The 15,901-nt window shown below is 46.8% G+C and overlaps 1 protein-coding gene across 2 annotated transcripts in view; it reads right to left on the bottom strand.

Annotated features, from left to right (window-relative positions):
- Positions 1 to 15,362, bottom strand: part of Shisa6 (shisa family member 6) — a 304,683-nt gene extending 289,321 nt beyond the window's left edge. Inside the window, exon 1 of one of the 2 annotated variants that reach the window (XM_004857548.4) lies at positions 14,558 to 15,362. In XM_004857548.4, coding sequence (XP_004857605.1) covers positions 14,558 to 15,192 — 635 coding nt within the window. In that variant the 5' untranslated portion in view covers positions 15,193 to 15,362. The remainder of the gene's footprint in view (positions 1 to 14,557) is intronic. The other variant, XM_004857546.4, reaches the window with a different exon arrangement.
- Between the last annotated feature and the right edge of the window lie 539 nt (positions 15,363 to 15,901).

Genomic DNA, 15,901 nt, shown 5'->3' with positions numbered 1-15,901 from the left:
ATACTTTTTCACCAACTACTGACAGGATCATATGGCTTTTTCCTTCCCTCTGTTAAAATGATGACTTTTGGGGGTGGATCTTCCAACGCTGAGCCAACACTCCATCCCTATAATAAAATCACTTTCTACATACTGTCAGATCTGACTTCTAATAATTTATTTTGTTAAAAAATTTTTATCTATGTTCATACCTTTTTCTTCTATTATCTTTATCCTGTTTTAGGATTAGCACAATGTTGATTTCCTAAAATGAGGGGAGAAGTGTTCCATGTTTTTTCTGCTTTAATTGTTTTATATAATTTACACTTGATCTTAGCCAAAAGGCCGAGAAGCGATGTTTGATATAATTTATCAGTTAAAATGTATATGAGCCTGCTGTTGTCCTATAGGTAGGTTTTCAAGCTAGGAATATACTTTCTTTAATAGGTGCTATTCAAATTTTATGTTTCCTCCAAAGTTAGTTTCATTAACTTGTCTTCCAAGGTACTTCTTAGAAGTTGTCAAATTTATTTCAAAAAAGATTTTTGAAATATGCTTTCTATATCCTTTTAAATTCTGTAAAATCTGTGGTAATATCTCCTAGATATTGATATTGTAATTTTAAAAATGTATAATTGATATTGTGTAATAGGAAGAAAGGTCTAAAGGAGCAGGGGAAGTGGGAGGGGTAGGGGAAAGGAAAAAAGGGAAAAGAAAAAATATGAGAAAAGGGAAAAAATGGAAACAAAGTCTTTGCAAATAGGGAAGGGTGGAGGGGGTGAACGGAGGGCAGGGGAATGGGGAAAAAAATAAGAACCAAGAGACTCATGTAATGGTACAAGATCCCAATGATGAATGTAACTGTATTTTACACCTAAAATGTACCAATAAACTTAATGGAAAAAAAAAGCAAGATAGTTTAGAGCCTTTTCTCTTTTCAGGGGGAGCAGGAAGAAATTCATGTTGCTGGATAGGTATGATAAATGGCCAAATAGATGAACTATTCCATAAAGAAGCTTCTCTGGTTAATGTTCTTAGTTCCAAAAACTAATGAGAACACTCTTGTTTTTGAAGAATTTTCTAAGAGCATTCCTGCCTAATTAAGTAGAGTACACTAAATATAATTAATTCTTTTTTTAAGTATTCAAGGTTTTTTGTAAGAGGGCCATCAGTCTAATTTTTGGTTCTCATCACGGAGAAAGCTAAGTAAAACAAAGTCTAGGAAATGGAGCTATACATATAAAATCTATAGGACAGATGAAGGAAGTTGTTTTTAATATTTTACATAAATGTCTGATAGCTGCTTCTTTTGTATTTCTCCTAGAAATAGAGTGTAGACATTTGATTCGTGTTAAATAAAAGATTCCAGTTATTTGAATGCTAGGTAACTGATCCTTAACTTGACATTGAAATTGAGGGACAGCTGGCATCCTCTTCAACCTCATTTCACACTTTTCTACTGGACAGTTAAAAGTTCTTTCATCCTATAAAATATTCACTCAGAACAATTCAAATGAATATATTTTTAATAAACACAAAGACCAAGGAGAATGGCTTAATTTGGTTCTCCCTATTCCCAGATCTCTCACAGTCCACTTGAAAAACACAGCTGCTGGCTTTGTGTGTGCACAAGACTGCTCTCCTCATGCAGAGAGGCTCAGAATGGATGTGGAGATCTCATTTGTTGCGTTAACAATGTCTGTGCATCTGCACTGAGCTGTTCTGAAGGTCTGAGTTGTCCCTAGCACAACTGGAATTCATCAGAGCCAATAAACATTGCAGGAATCTGCAAGGGGAGGCATAGCATGCTTGTTTTGTTTTCAAGCAAGCATGGCCCACTGGCCTACCCTGATGGGTTCCTACTCTGGAGTTGTCACTACGTGACCAGCCACAAGCTAGGGAGAGAGTCAATGTGCATCTCTTGCAGCCCCCGTTCATTCTTGATAGTGTCATCTCCACATACTACATTTCTGGCCTCATGAATGAAAATGAAAATTTATCCAGGCCTGGGAAATTCAAAAGCATTAGTAACAAAACTAGACTTTTCATAAATACTTGGGATAGTTGTCTGAGAATGAAGCAAAGATCTGAATGTATCCAGTGTAGCTACCATCTGAAACGTGGAAAATGAAAGTGCTACTCAAGATTTGTTATCAGAGCCACATGGCCAGCCAGGTGATACATGAATTACTAAATGCATCTGTGTTAAAGGTACACACAGGCTACTACTGCTGTTGTACTGCTGCTTCTGTTTTGGTGTTTTCACTTTTGCTATCAGCCCAGACCTAAATCTATAAATGAGCAAATCACAGGCAGCATGGCCTGATGACTAAACACTGAATTCTGGAGCCAAGGGCCTAAGTTGGAACTTTGGTCACTTAGTACACTGGTGAGCATGAGCTAACTACTTAAGTGCTCTGCAGCACTGTTTTCTTATTGAAAAACTAAGACCAAAATAATAAGGCAAAAAATAATATCTATTTCTTAGGGTTATCATGAAAATTAAATGAATTAATATTTGTAAAGCTTGTAGAACAGAGCCTGGCACCTAGGAAGTACAACATAAATATTTAATCAATAAATAAACCGAAATACAATTTCCCAATGTCTACATAGGCTCAGCCTACCACATCCAAACCACAGATGGAAAGGGAAAATTCTGGAGGACTGACTTGATAATGCTAAGTTGGCAAAATTCTTGAGTCACATGGCACAGCTGTGACTGGCTGTCCTGGAGGGGACTGCCCACAGCTCACATTTTCTATTTGGGTTGGGATAGAAATCCACATGGTCACACACCAGTTTTTGCTGAACCCTGAACTTGGGCGTGGAGAGCCAAGTGAAAACAGAGTGTCTATGTGTTCTTCTCCACTAGGCCATCAGAGATTGTGCTGCCACTTGCATGCAAGAAGGCATCAAGATGAAGGCCAACTGAAAAGCAAACAGTTTCCAAGCTGAGCAAAACAAATGGGGATTCTAAAGGGACTGAGGAAGGCAAACACATCAAGCTGGCTATAGCAGCATTTTCTGTAAAGGATTCAGTTATTTGTTTTCTTTCTCTCCCTTTTTCTTTCTTCTTTTTCTTTCCCTCTTTCTTCCCTTCACGCGCACTCTCCGCTTTTCTTCTTTAAAATAATTATAAACATTATTGTCATTTCCATGCTTTAGTACATTTGCATTAATCCAACCACGGGAAGATGGGGTACACTAAAAAGGCCACCTCAAATCTCATCCACTTTAATTCATCCATTCAGTCAGTTGTTCAGTCCTATTTATTGCAGCAGGCAATGCTATGGGCACCAGAATACAGATGTGAATAAAAGAGGCTAAGACTCCCGAGCTCTTTCCCTTGTGGTGGGAGAGAGGGATCCCTACCATCAAGTAAATCTACTACCTTGGGCTGGAGACCAAAAAATTTCCCAGAATAAATATTCAGGTCTTTATGTTGAGTTTGAATTTCTGAACGTCCCATGTTGTTCCTGGCAGCCCCATTTCCAGGTAGGCAGTCTCCACACAGGCAGAAAGGCTGGAAACCATGTACTGTGAGGAAAGACCCATATCTAGGAATGTTGATTTGGAAGAAGAGATGATTGAGGAGCTTTCTCTGCTATCCTGAAGATGTTCTGCTGCCTTGAAGAAGAAAGACACATTACCTTTAGGTGACTCCCTTGAGTGGACCCTATACCAAAGGAGTCAATTTTGGCTCCCTGTAAAAATCAACAAGAACTGCATCACAGTGATAGATGAGACCACCTCCAGGGTGGAACACTTCAGCCGGGGTGCATGGTGGACGCTTGCTGTACACGACAAGAGAGGAGCATCTCAGAGGGAGAGGCACCAGAAGGCCTCATAAAATGCCCTCCCACCAGGAGAATATGCTTTGAGCATGTTAAAAGAAGCATCCTCATCAGGCCATTTGCAGAAATCATTCTTATCTGAACACAGTGTACAAAGGAAGTGCATTTTCTCCATGCCTACCCCTAGGGCCATTGCACCTGTAAATGCAGATCCTGAAGCTCTAGGTGTGCTGAGTTCAGAACAGGCCAAGGAAGAACATTTCAGCCCCCATCCCTCAGTGCATCTGGCAGACCAAAGGGGCTAAGGGACTCATCCAAGGTCATGGGGACAGAAAGGACAGAAGTCATTTCACCTTCCAGGAAGAGCTCTAAGGCAGAGAAATATGGACGGCAAAATCCCCAAACATGAGACAAGGGAAGGAGGTCAAAGTCCCCTACTGATAGGGCCAAGGGTGCTGGCTAAGTGCCTCCTTTCGTGTCACATAGCAGGTCTGATGTTCGCTCCTCCATTTAAACAGTGGTGCTGGGGACAGTGATTTATGCAAGAGCTCCTCAGGCCTTTGAAAAGGAGTCACAAAGAAAACAGAGGCAAACTGAGGGTGCTCTTATCACCAGGAAATGGGGTAGGTTGTCCAAAGGCTGCCTCCAGGCCCCTATCTTCTTAGACTCAGTGGGCATCCTTGTGGTAAGAGGAAGGAACCCCTGGAGGCCATGGCATAATTCACAACATTAATTCTCAATGCCAAAAGAGAAAGCTGTTGGATTCTAACAACAAAGAGAAATAAAACAAGAAAAGAAACAAGAGAGAAAATTAGAAGGAATCCCCAGAGGGAATTAGAAAGGGAATCTGAAGCAGCCTTACAGTCAAGCATCACCACTTCCGTAGAAATGGGGGTAGGCTAATACCAATCAATGAAACAGACATGGAAATTACATAATACTTAATAAAGGAAATGCATTTTTACTGCTTCCCAGGCCACTGCAAGATTTCAAATAGACTTTAAAAAGTAAAATAAAATTGATGTTTGGAGAGCTACTTTAGGAATAGATACGAATGACTGGTAATAAACATACTGACTGTGTGCTCAGCCTGCTTGGAAGTAATCTGTCCTTCCCTATGGAATATGTGCCCTGCACAATCTTTGCAGTCATGTCTGAGCTATTAATCTGTTCGTCACACTTTTTATCAAACAGAGAAAAGAAAAACAATTTTGCCCAGGTCCAGTTTGGATAAATTTTGAATTAGTGTCATCTGAATCAATGTGGTTTAATGAAGTTCCAGCCATACAAGTTCAAGAAGGAAGCCAGAGAGAGAGGGAAAAAGGAAGACAACTCAACAGAAGTGAACAGAAATCAAAAGGACAGATGGGTAGACCCAGCAGTGGATGAAACAATGAAAGTAACAAGAAGAAACATTTTAATGATGTGGCTTAAAAGAGAGATGCGACAGATCCTTTTGCTCAAAGACTAGATAGCCTTCTTTGTTAATGTGTAAGGGTGGGAAGGAGTTGCTGGGGAACGAGGTGGGTAAGAAGCTGGTTGTGGCTTATCTGAGCCCAGAAGAGCTGTATTTCCTAATGCAGTCTTCCAAGCCTACAGGATACTGTTCCTGGGAAATATCAGGCACGTTTCTCAGGATGCAAGAAAGTCAGAGAAAGCCAACTAGAATCCAGATTGTTCCCCAAGTTCTGGAACCATATCAGTGTCTAAGTCACCCTCAAGTCCAGCATTTCAGGGAGGTGGGAAAACATGCACCATCCTAGCCCTCCAACAAGGCTGCCCAAACATCAATGACGGTCAGAATTCCCCACAGATTGGCTCCGAGCCTGACCCTAGGACAGGGGGAAAAAAACTCTCCCAACAATCCCTTTCTCTGCTACTATGCACCTTGCCCCCAACCTGCTTGACCTCTGGCAAAGGTTCTTATTCCAAGGACCTCAAAAAAGAAGCCACTGATGGGCTCTGAAATGATTTCTCAAATGCCACTTAAAATTAAGTCATCCTCAGGGTTCAAATTCCTTCCCACAGTAGCAGCAAGAGTGAAGGATGAGGGAAGAACTGATTGGGTGGAAAACACACTTCCCAGAAGAACACATTTGGCTAAGGGAACATTGAATGTGTCCAGAGGACAGGTGTCCTGAGTAATGAGACTTTAATGCTGAAGCTAATGGGAACAGTACACGAGACCAAATGCCAAAAAAGCAAGGAATAATGAGTGTTTTCGAGGCCTGCAGAAAACACTGACTTTTCTCCCAATCCTTGGGACACACAGACAAGCTTCTGGCCACACAGAGCCTCGCTGGAACTCTAGCTCCCACAGGTCTGGAGATGGGGATAGAGACTTTGGGCAAGGAGGATCCAAGCACTGTTCTGCCCCTCTGGCTAGGAGTACGCATGAGGCAGGCAGGAGACAAGAGGGCTGGTAGGGTCCTCAACAGTTCTAGGCTCCACACCTCTCACACAGAGGTGAGTCCCTGCTCAGGTACCCTGGCACAGACCTGCAGACCAGAGAATGTGGCACAGCTGTGGCCACCACCCTGCATTAACTAAAGCTTGAGGTCTGCAGCAGACTTTGGCTGCTAGAAAGAAAACATGGGGCCTCTTAGGGTGTCTCAGGATTCCTTCCCTTCTCTGTGCCCTTCAGGACAGAGGAATCGAGAACAAGAGAAACGGAGATACAGAAAAAAGCAGGTAACTGGGCAGCACAGCTACGAGCACAGAATAAAATTAGAATGGACGAGGGATAAATTGGCCAGAGTTCTGTGTCTTGTATGCGCAGTGCTAGATGTTATAAATGGGGTGTGGAGGTTGATAAATTGGAGCTGTTTGTGAGCTGTACACCTCAGTAATTAAACAGGGAATGGCTCGAGGTCCAGCCTCTATCCCCAGATTGCATCTTTTCTCCTTTCCCTTAGCACCTCCCTACTCTCAGGAGCTAGGACTCCTGTAGAACTGCCCAGGGGTTCTTACAATACTGTGCACATTTTTTCCCCCCAATTAATATCAAGATTTTATTGTGTTCTTGATATTTCTCTGTGTGGACTTCACCATCCTCAGAAATATAATCCATCCTAGAGAGAACCCTCACTGCCGTGGGCACCTCCCTGCCTTGCATGCAATCTAAGTGGATACCGCTAGTCCTGTCTGCAGTACCCTGGGAGGAAGGTCATTTATCGGCTTAGTCCTTTACAATGGCAACCTGTCCCAAGGCCTGAGAGGGTGGGACATTGTTTTCTTAAGTAATCTGAATATCACTGACTCCTTTACATCCAGGAATGTAAAAGCCAGCTGTCCTGTTGAACTGTAAAGGATGAGAGAGGCACATAGTAGCTGTATGACCTTGGGCAACTCACTAAGCCTCTCTGAGTCAGTTTCCTCGACTATAAAATGGGTCTCTCTACTCAGAGGAGTGATGGAAATGCAGTGAGACTATACAGGCAAAGGGCTGAGCAGAGTGCCTGGTGCAGACTGGGCTCAAAAACAAAAACTCTTCTGAGTGTTCCCACTTCCTTGAGACCTCATCTAACAGGACCTCAGGTGCCCCCCAACTTTGTGGGACTGCACAGATGACGGGGAGAGAGAGCTCCCACCTCCCTGACGCAAGCAGAATGGCAAGGGACTCCTTAGCCCCCTGTCACCTGCCCTTATGCTCAGCCTTTCCCACTCTTCTCCATTTCTGGGATCAGTCCCATCTCATGAATGTGCATGTGGAGCTGGGGGAGGAAGCATGAGCCACACATGCACATTAGGGATCCACTGGCAATGCTCATGGAGGCCTCATCTTTCTGGGTTTGCACACGCCTCCACTTCATCTGTGGCTGTCTGGCCCAAGTGGCGACCCCATCTCCATGCAACATTGCAGAGGCAACAGCCCTGCAATGGAGAGGGGAACAAGGTGCAGTGAACAGGGGCTGTGATCCCATGCCTCCTCCCTGCATGTAACCAGAAGAAACTGGGTCCCTTTACCATCAGCATCAAAGCAGGAAGCTAAATTGAGCAATGTCTACTATTTTATGCAGAAATGTGGGACAGCCTCTTTTTTCCACCCTTTCTGGGCAGTGACTTCAAATGTTTGATGCATATTCAACTCCTTTCTTTTGTCCTATCTCCCAACTACCCCACTGCTTGACACAACTAACATGAAACTGGTTTTTCCAAAGGTCAGTAATTATCCTTCCATGTGAGAAACGGCCCCTTCGTGGATGCTGGGCCCTCTCTAAAATGCCTCTTCTGTGCTCCCGTCTTCAAAGACAGCTGAACCAGCTCCCCAGAAAGCAGCTCTCATTACTGAAGGCACTCTTGATTTCCGATCACCTTTTTCATTCATCAGCCTCAGCCTATGACTTATTACTGCTTACAAGAATCAAATATACCCTAGGAGGATAAAAATATTCTACAATGAGAGAAAGTCAAAATGACATGCCATGTACTCTTAAGAGAATTTCCAGGAGAAATACTGTGCAACCATCTCCCCGAGAAGAATCAGCATGTGGCCTCACAAGGTGACTGCTTGGAAAGATGGCATACTAGAATATGGATGCCATGGTTCTTTCCAAGGAAGGGATCAGGCATATCTTAAGCAAGTTCCCTAAGCTGCATGCCACAGAGATTCATTTCATTAGCCTGTGGTTTCTCAGCCCAGAGCTGAGAAGGAAAACAACTGTCACTAGGAACTCTGCTCCTATGACTCACAGACTTCTTACATATGTAGGGAGCCATCCTGGATGATAACCCAGGACCACACACGGGACCACAGGATAGTGGCAATCCCCAGTCACTGGCAAAGCTCATTGATCTGGCAAGTCTCAGCATTTCCACCCATCTCTGGGAGAGACTGGAAGCATCCACAGCCTGGAGTTTTAATTACAGCTTTCTACCCACGGTGCTCTTCAGTGATTCCTTGTTCTGGTCCACCTTCCTTTGGCTCCTGCTGTATTTCCCTTCTACAATGGTGTGCATTACTCAGATCTTATTAAAGGATTATGCTTAGATCAGGTTATTGCTCTTTAGTAAAGAATGTAGACAAAGTGCAAAGGGACTAGAGAAGAACAACAGAAATTATTTCAGTGGATGGAAACAGTGACTGAGGCTGGGCTCAAGAAATGTAGGGAAGGGAGAGAAAGGAGAAGGCTGTCACTCACAATGCCAGATACTGGAAAGTTATTTGGTGATGACCATGAATTGTGCATGAAGTAACGAAGAATGGGTTTTCACCGGACAAGAGGAAGCTGAGCATGCGCCTCGGACATGGGAGTCTTGGCTTTAGTACAAGCTCACTCAACCACTAGCTGGGCAATCTCGGCATTGTGACCTAACCTGTCTGGATTTCAGTTGCCTCACTTATGAAATTACAGAATTAGACTAAACACATTGCCTGCAATGATCCTGGATGACAAAATAACACAATGTACCACTGTGCCTTTTCAGAAGATTTTGGCTTTACTTCTAGAAATAATAATTTTTAAAAAAACAGAATAGAGAGAGTTAACAATCTGTCCTTCTAAAATAAGCCTGCTCAAGGCTTAAGGCCAGGTGACTGAGACCCTCTGAGCATTTGATGGTAAACCTCCCACCAGCCCTATTCTCCATATACGATATCTGCTAAGAAAAACACTATGGATGTGAGGTCATAAATGTGACTCAGGGAAAAATAATGGGCTGGAGTTAGAGAAAAGAGGAAAAAAAGCACAACACAAGGTATGTACAAAATGAATTTAGTCCCAGCCCTCATATGCCATCATGGTTCCCTCTCCACCACCAACCTGAAAAATCTTACATCTTCATAAATTCAAGCCATAATTTTGTGACTCCACAAGGTATAGATCGTTAAGGAATATGACCAAAATTATAAGACAAAGTGAATTTATGATACCAAATACAGATTGTGCACGACTCTGAATGGGTGCAGAGAGACAGACAGAGCAGGATGGTAACTTCCCATATCCAGGAGCAGGGTGCTGAGGAGTGGATGTGATACAAGTTATCCCTGGCTACAGAAAAGAATCAGAAAGTTAAGACCTAAACACAATTCTAACAGGCCTTGGAAAAATCAGGCAGCTGAACTGGAAGGATCAAGCTTCTTTTGGTGTAGTTTGCTTTTATTCTGGATTTGCAGGCATGTCTGTTTGGGGCTAGTGAATTAACCTCTTTCAGTCAGCTTACTTTTTCAGCTGTCTTAACCACTGTTTCCTGCACAATTGATTCGAATCAACTGCAGTCAATTCAATCTCTCATTAAAATGGTTGAAAACAATGAACTAGATTTCTTTCTCTACTTGTGTCTTGGCGGCCCAGAAGTGTGGGTAAGGTCTTGGTACCTTAGCAGCACAGTCTTCAAAATGAGTGCTCTGAGTCTTGGGTAGGGTTGTAGGTGGGGGGGTTAAGGGACAGATGTTCAGAGGTTGTGAGTTTGGGGGAAAGTAGAGAAGGAACATGAAGACAGTGAGCAACATTTCCAGGGAGGAGTGTTAAGTCTAGGGATTTTTGAAAAATATTTACATATTTGCACTGCTAAAATAAGAATGAATCCTGCTAGCCTCCTGTGTCAAAGGGAACATGATTTATAAGCGAACATTTTATAGTTGGAAACATATCTTGCCTACACAAGGTGAGCAGGGCTCATTTGGTGAACCAAATACAAGGAAGAATTGGGGCAAAAAAAAAAAGAGGGAGGGCCAACCAGTCCCCCTCTACCCCCTTCTCCCTGTGTTCTTTCAAGTCCTTCCACAATTTCCCAGCTTTCCCTACATGCATTTCCTTTTTAAACTCAAAGAAAAAGGAAAGCACACAAGGCTAAAACCTCAGACCAAGGTAATTTTCCTCTTTTCTTCCAACTATTATATTTGAAATAAAAAACAAGCTGACTGTTTAGATCAATTCATTATGGTGAACCCCCAGTACTTCAAAAAATGGAATCTGTGAGGGGATTTGACAATTCATTGCCCAGGAAGCTAGAAAGAGTTCCTCACTAAATCAGTCAGCAAAGTGGTCCTGTTACTGCAGATAGGTGGCCCGGAAGGAAAAACAGAGCTCTCTGGGATTGTAATTAATTTCTGGAGGGAGAAACAGTGGCACAAAGTATTCCCTTGACTTCCTCAAGAAATAAGCAGGGGAACTCAAACATGAAGGGCTCTGTTGGTGAGTTGCTTCCTAACACCTTTCCTTTTCCTGATGACATCCACTAAGGCTCTGCTTCCCACAGTGCTGGGTGTCCCTCCCCCTGCCCACCTTCCTCTGTCCCTTCCATGCCTGTGCAGGCAGTGGGAGGCCCCTGACTTCACCAACTGCGTTTATAGCATCCTAATAGCTTCCTGACCCATCTGGTAATTAGCCATTAAAAAAAAAGAAGCCACAGAATCCCTCCCTCAGAATGATTCTTATCTCTAAGACACTAATGAAGCAACTCAGGGCAAGGAGGAAGGAACAGGTTTGGATGGGAGAGAGCTCACAGGGAATATAACGTCAAAAGGGGGCTGCTTCCTAGCCCTTTCCTGGACACGGCCCACACCTCACCTCCTTCCTAGAGAACATCACAGCCCTTAGCTAAGCAGACAACCCCAGAGAAGCACTGCAAAGCCACTGAATGAACACTAAAACTGGCAGGTGCCTGCAGTGTCAGCTTGAACTTCAGCCTGGGCAGTTTGTAAAAGGGGGAAGGGTAAAGGCAGAGATCTTAATGGGAAAGGGGAGGTTGGCTGTCCACGTCCAGGGCATGGCTCTGCCTTTGGTCCCAGTGCTGTCTCCTCCTCTATGGGGTCCCACTGGCAGGGTCTGACTTTGTGCTCATCGGCTAGACTCATTGGAGAGTTGGTAGTTTCCCCTAAAGACGTTGAACTCTCATTCAGAAACATGAGGGCAAGGTCTAATCGCTTCTGGAAAAAAATGCAATCTGTTCTTCCCTGTAAGGGAGAGAGAGATGTAAGGAAGTCTTGCCCTAAGGAATGTGTGTTCATGGCGGAGGGCAGAGGGCTGCAAACACAGGCAAAGCAGATGGCCTATCCATTCTTTCACTCCTTTTAAACTCCCACAAATATCCTTTTCAGTGAGGCTGTTCTCATTGAAACTCCCTCAGACTCAGGTCTGCTTGTTCAAGTAGCATCTTCAGGGAGGATCATACACCAGAGTAGCTCTACTTCCCTTTTCAGCAAGGAAAAGTCATTGCTAAACTATTTCAGAGAATCTGTAACTAAAAGTACATCCTACATCCCCTTCTGACCTCTGACAGTGCCCCTTCTTCCTGCTCCCCTATTTCCCTAGGGAGAACTCACTATGGTGTGAATGTCTCTCTCCTCCATGCTTCAGTCACCCATTAAGGGGGATAAACACCTCCCAGGAGTGGCAAACAGCAACCTCAGAGATGTGAACAAGTAGAACACCCCCCCGCCCCGCCCGCCGGCTCCACGAGTCTTAGTGATCTGAACGAACGCTCACCCTGATGTGCTTGGAAGGAAAAGGGTGTGATGGGATGCGGCTGTGCCCAAGTTACCCAGACTGAAAATGAAGTTTCCTAGATCCACTCAAGGTCATTCTCAGAGCATCCTTGATGGCTCTCAGGCTCTGTCCTCCTTCCTCCCACCCTCCCCTGCACATGTACAGACAGCCCCAGGATGATGGTTTCCAAAACACTCACAGGCAAAACTGCAGTCTCTGGAAGAGGTGCTGTGAACTGAATAAAATCAAGAGGTAAACTTGAGGGAGAAACATCCTGTACTTATATAATGATCTGAAGGCCTGAAAAACACCTCTTTTCCCATGGTTACCTCTCTTCCCCTGCCCTAGAGAGAAACTGCCCCCAGGATATCACTAATTACACTTATTTGGGATAGGGACATCTGAGCAGTGAAGAGCAAAGAAACATCAAGAGGAACAGTGACTTATCCATGGTCACACGCCAATGCCAGAATCCAGACATGTTTGCTTGCAGCAGCTGAGACCCTGGTAGCATCAGAAGAAATTATAAACAAATTCTGTATGAGGCAGCAGGGTGAGGATAGCATGCAGCTTTCTTTAAGAGTGCAGAGAACAATGGCTCAGAGAAGAGACTGTGCCAAAGAAAGGTTCATGGGCATCAACTGTGAAGAGGAAAAGGTTTGATAAGAGAAGCACACGAGAAAGAGACTAACCTCTGGGTCCTGAGAAAGAGGTGGATGGATGAGATGGACCAGCACATCTGCAATAGGAAGACACCTGCCCAAGAGCAATCCCTGATCTGTTTTCCAAGATAGAATTCTTTTCCAGAGAAGACTCCAAGGTGGGAGTATCTTGCCTTTATTTTGCTCACTGCCCCATCTGTCCTCTGCATTTGAGAGCCAGAACTGATCGCAGGCCATTGCTCATAATTGTCCCACCGCTGCCCAAGGCCACTCCAGGCACAAGGAGGATATTGAATAAAGCTGTATTACCTGAGAGATAAGGTGGAGGAGGAAGAGAAGTGGGTGGCAATGTAGAGTGATGACAGTTATAAATGGGTAATCCATTTGGAATCACCCTAAGTCCAGCACTTGAGTTTAGAATACCTACACTTCATGGACTTGACTCAATAAAACCTTCCAGGAAGACTCATCTTTTCTCAACACCCACAGTATCAATTAGAAAAGACAAAAAAAAAAAACAAAAAAAAAAAACAAAACCAGAACACCAAAACCAGCTCTTTCAACATGCCTAGAAATTTCTATCTGTCTTCCTTTCTTTTCAGCAAGGTAGAAGTGATTAATGTCCACAGCAGTGAAGGAAGTTTTTAAGCCATGAGAATAACAAACAAGGTGTGGAAATGAGCTAGATATGGATCAGTCAGAACAGGTTCTGGTGGGCCAACTCAGAAGCAGAAATATTGGGGGGGGTGTTTCTGGATACTAGGGCAATATCCACATCATACACCAGAAAAGGAGGCATTTCCTGGGGCAGAATTTTCAGGATCCCCAAAAGGATTCTGTGGAACCACATCCAGCCATTCATCTCTATGAAGAAGACACTGTCAACAGGGCCAACTTTGCATCCTGTGGGTTCTGGGTTTCTGAAGGAAAGCCAGAGCTCTTGTTGTCCCCTCGCTTTAATGTCCCAATGGGCCCTGGTGAGAGCCAGAGCACTAGGTGGGAGGTGGTCAGAGCGGAACTACGGAACCACAGACTACCATGGCCTAAGTTTTGGCAGGAGGCAGCCCAAATTGTCTCTCCCAGATGTGCACTGAAAGATGCCCACCAAGTTGAACATGGCAAGAACTGCTAAGTCAGAGAGTTCTGAAGCCTACAGGGCTTAAAAGAACAAGTCCTCCCGTCTCAGCAGGGAAGAGAAGCATCCCACTCGAAGACACACCATCTGTGCTTGGTCAACATGAAATGGAGAAACCTTTATTTCTTCTTCCGAGCAGAGGCAGCCTTTCCCTAAGACCCCACTTCTCAGGCCTCAGACTATCTCAGTGTACCCTAAAGGACTTGATCCTCTTTTCAGTAAGATTCCAACATCATTTACGGCCCCATTGAAGATGACACTCTGGTCAAGGGCACTAGGAGCCTAGATCAAAGTGCCCACATCATGAAAACCCAACCAGAATTAGTAAAATTCTTATACTTGAACTTCATGGTCTCCACTGATTCTTTCATTGCCTTTTAAATCCCACTACCGCCAAAGCACGCATTTCTGGTTCCTAGGGAAAGGAGAGAGTACCGGATTTATTGTATGCAAAAGAAGTGACAGCGAAAGTGAATCAGAAGGACCAGGGGGTGCCAGTGGAGGGGCCCAGGGAGGCCACGGGAGACCAGGGCAGGCTCTAGCGGGGGCTCTCACCTGTGGATGTTCATCTCCCGTGGAGGACGGTGGGCCTTGTCATAGGAGACCTTGGCGAAGACGCCGGCCACGATGACGAAGGCGATCACCCCGCAGGTGATGTAGACGGTGAAGTTGGTCTTGTCCTTCTCCGGGTCGTACTTGTTCTCGGGCCCCGGCGACACCACCCTGGTGCTGGGCGTCTGTACCCACACGGGGCTCTGGTAGTTGGTGCACTGGCGCTGGTCCAGCTTCTCGTGGCGCTTCTTGCAGCAGAAGCGATAGTAGCAGGTGCCGCAGCAGTACAGGTAGCCGCTCTCGCTGTTGTTGCACTCGAACTCCTTGTCGTACTGGCCGCTCACGTCGTAGTAGCCCCAGCACGTCTCGTAGGTGACGGTCGCGCTGGCCGCAGCCGCCGCCGCCACAGCCGCCGCGGGCTGTCCCCTCCGGCCCCCTGCCTCCGCGACCCGGGCGGTGCCGTTCAGCTCGCGGCCGCCCCGGGCCAGGGCGCCCCCGGGACGCCGGCCCCCGACGGCAGCGGCGCCCGCGCTCAGGGTCCGGTTGGCGGCGCGGCCGCGGGCGGCATCAACGCCGGGCAGCTGGTCCAGGGGCTCCAGCGAGAGCAGCAGCAGGAAGAGGAGGCGCCGCAGCGCCATGGCGGGGCCGGGCAGGAGGGCGCGGGGAAGCTTCGCGGAAGGCTGCTGCCTTGGCCGGCGGGGCTCCGAGGGTGACCGCGTGGACTGGGCGGGCGGCGCGGGGCGGTCAGCGGCACTGGGGCGATGGCGCCATCGAGGCGCGGGCGGCGACGGCGCGCGGTGTGCACGGACCGGCCCGCGCGGGCTGCTCTGGCTCTCACGCCGCGCGCCGGCTCCGCGCTCCCCCTGCGGGCTCCGCGCGCCTCCCGGGCAGCCCCATCCCCCGCGCGCCGCTCGGCTCAGGCCGGACCCCGAGCGCGGCTCCGGGCGGCGGCGGCGGCGGCGGCGTGCTCCCGTCCGAGCGAGTCCTGCGGGACAAGACGGAGACTGGTCACGGGGTGGGGCGACTGGAGCTCCGGGGGCAGCAGGGAGCGGCGGGGAAGGAGCGCGCAGCCCTCGAGGAGCTGGGTCTGGACCGGGAGAGGCACGGAGCGGGAGCCGGCGCCCAGGATGAGCCCCGGGGGCCTTGCGCGCCAGGAACCGAGGGCCCCTCCAGGCGCCGCTCAGCCACCCGGCCCCCGGCGCGCTCCCGCCGCAGGCTGCTCCCGGGACGGAGCCGGCTGAGACTGGGGTCCGGCCGGGAGCGGGGGAGCGCGGCGGGCGCTCACTCACCATGCCCGGCTGCAACTGCAGAGGCGGCGGCGGCGAGAAGGGAGCGCAGCGGCCGGAG

Source organism: Heterocephalus glaber, unplaced genomic scaffold (assembly GCF_053883595.1).
Source record: "Heterocephalus glaber isolate CG9 unplaced genomic scaffold, H.glaber_assembly_v1.0 deba00001564, whole genome shotgun sequence".
In the NCBI taxonomy this organism is placed as follows: Eukaryota; Metazoa; Chordata; class Mammalia; order Rodentia; family Bathyergidae; genus Heterocephalus; species Heterocephalus glaber.
Note: the sequence above shows the minus strand (reverse complement) of the source record. Positions and strands in the feature narration are given on the sequence as shown.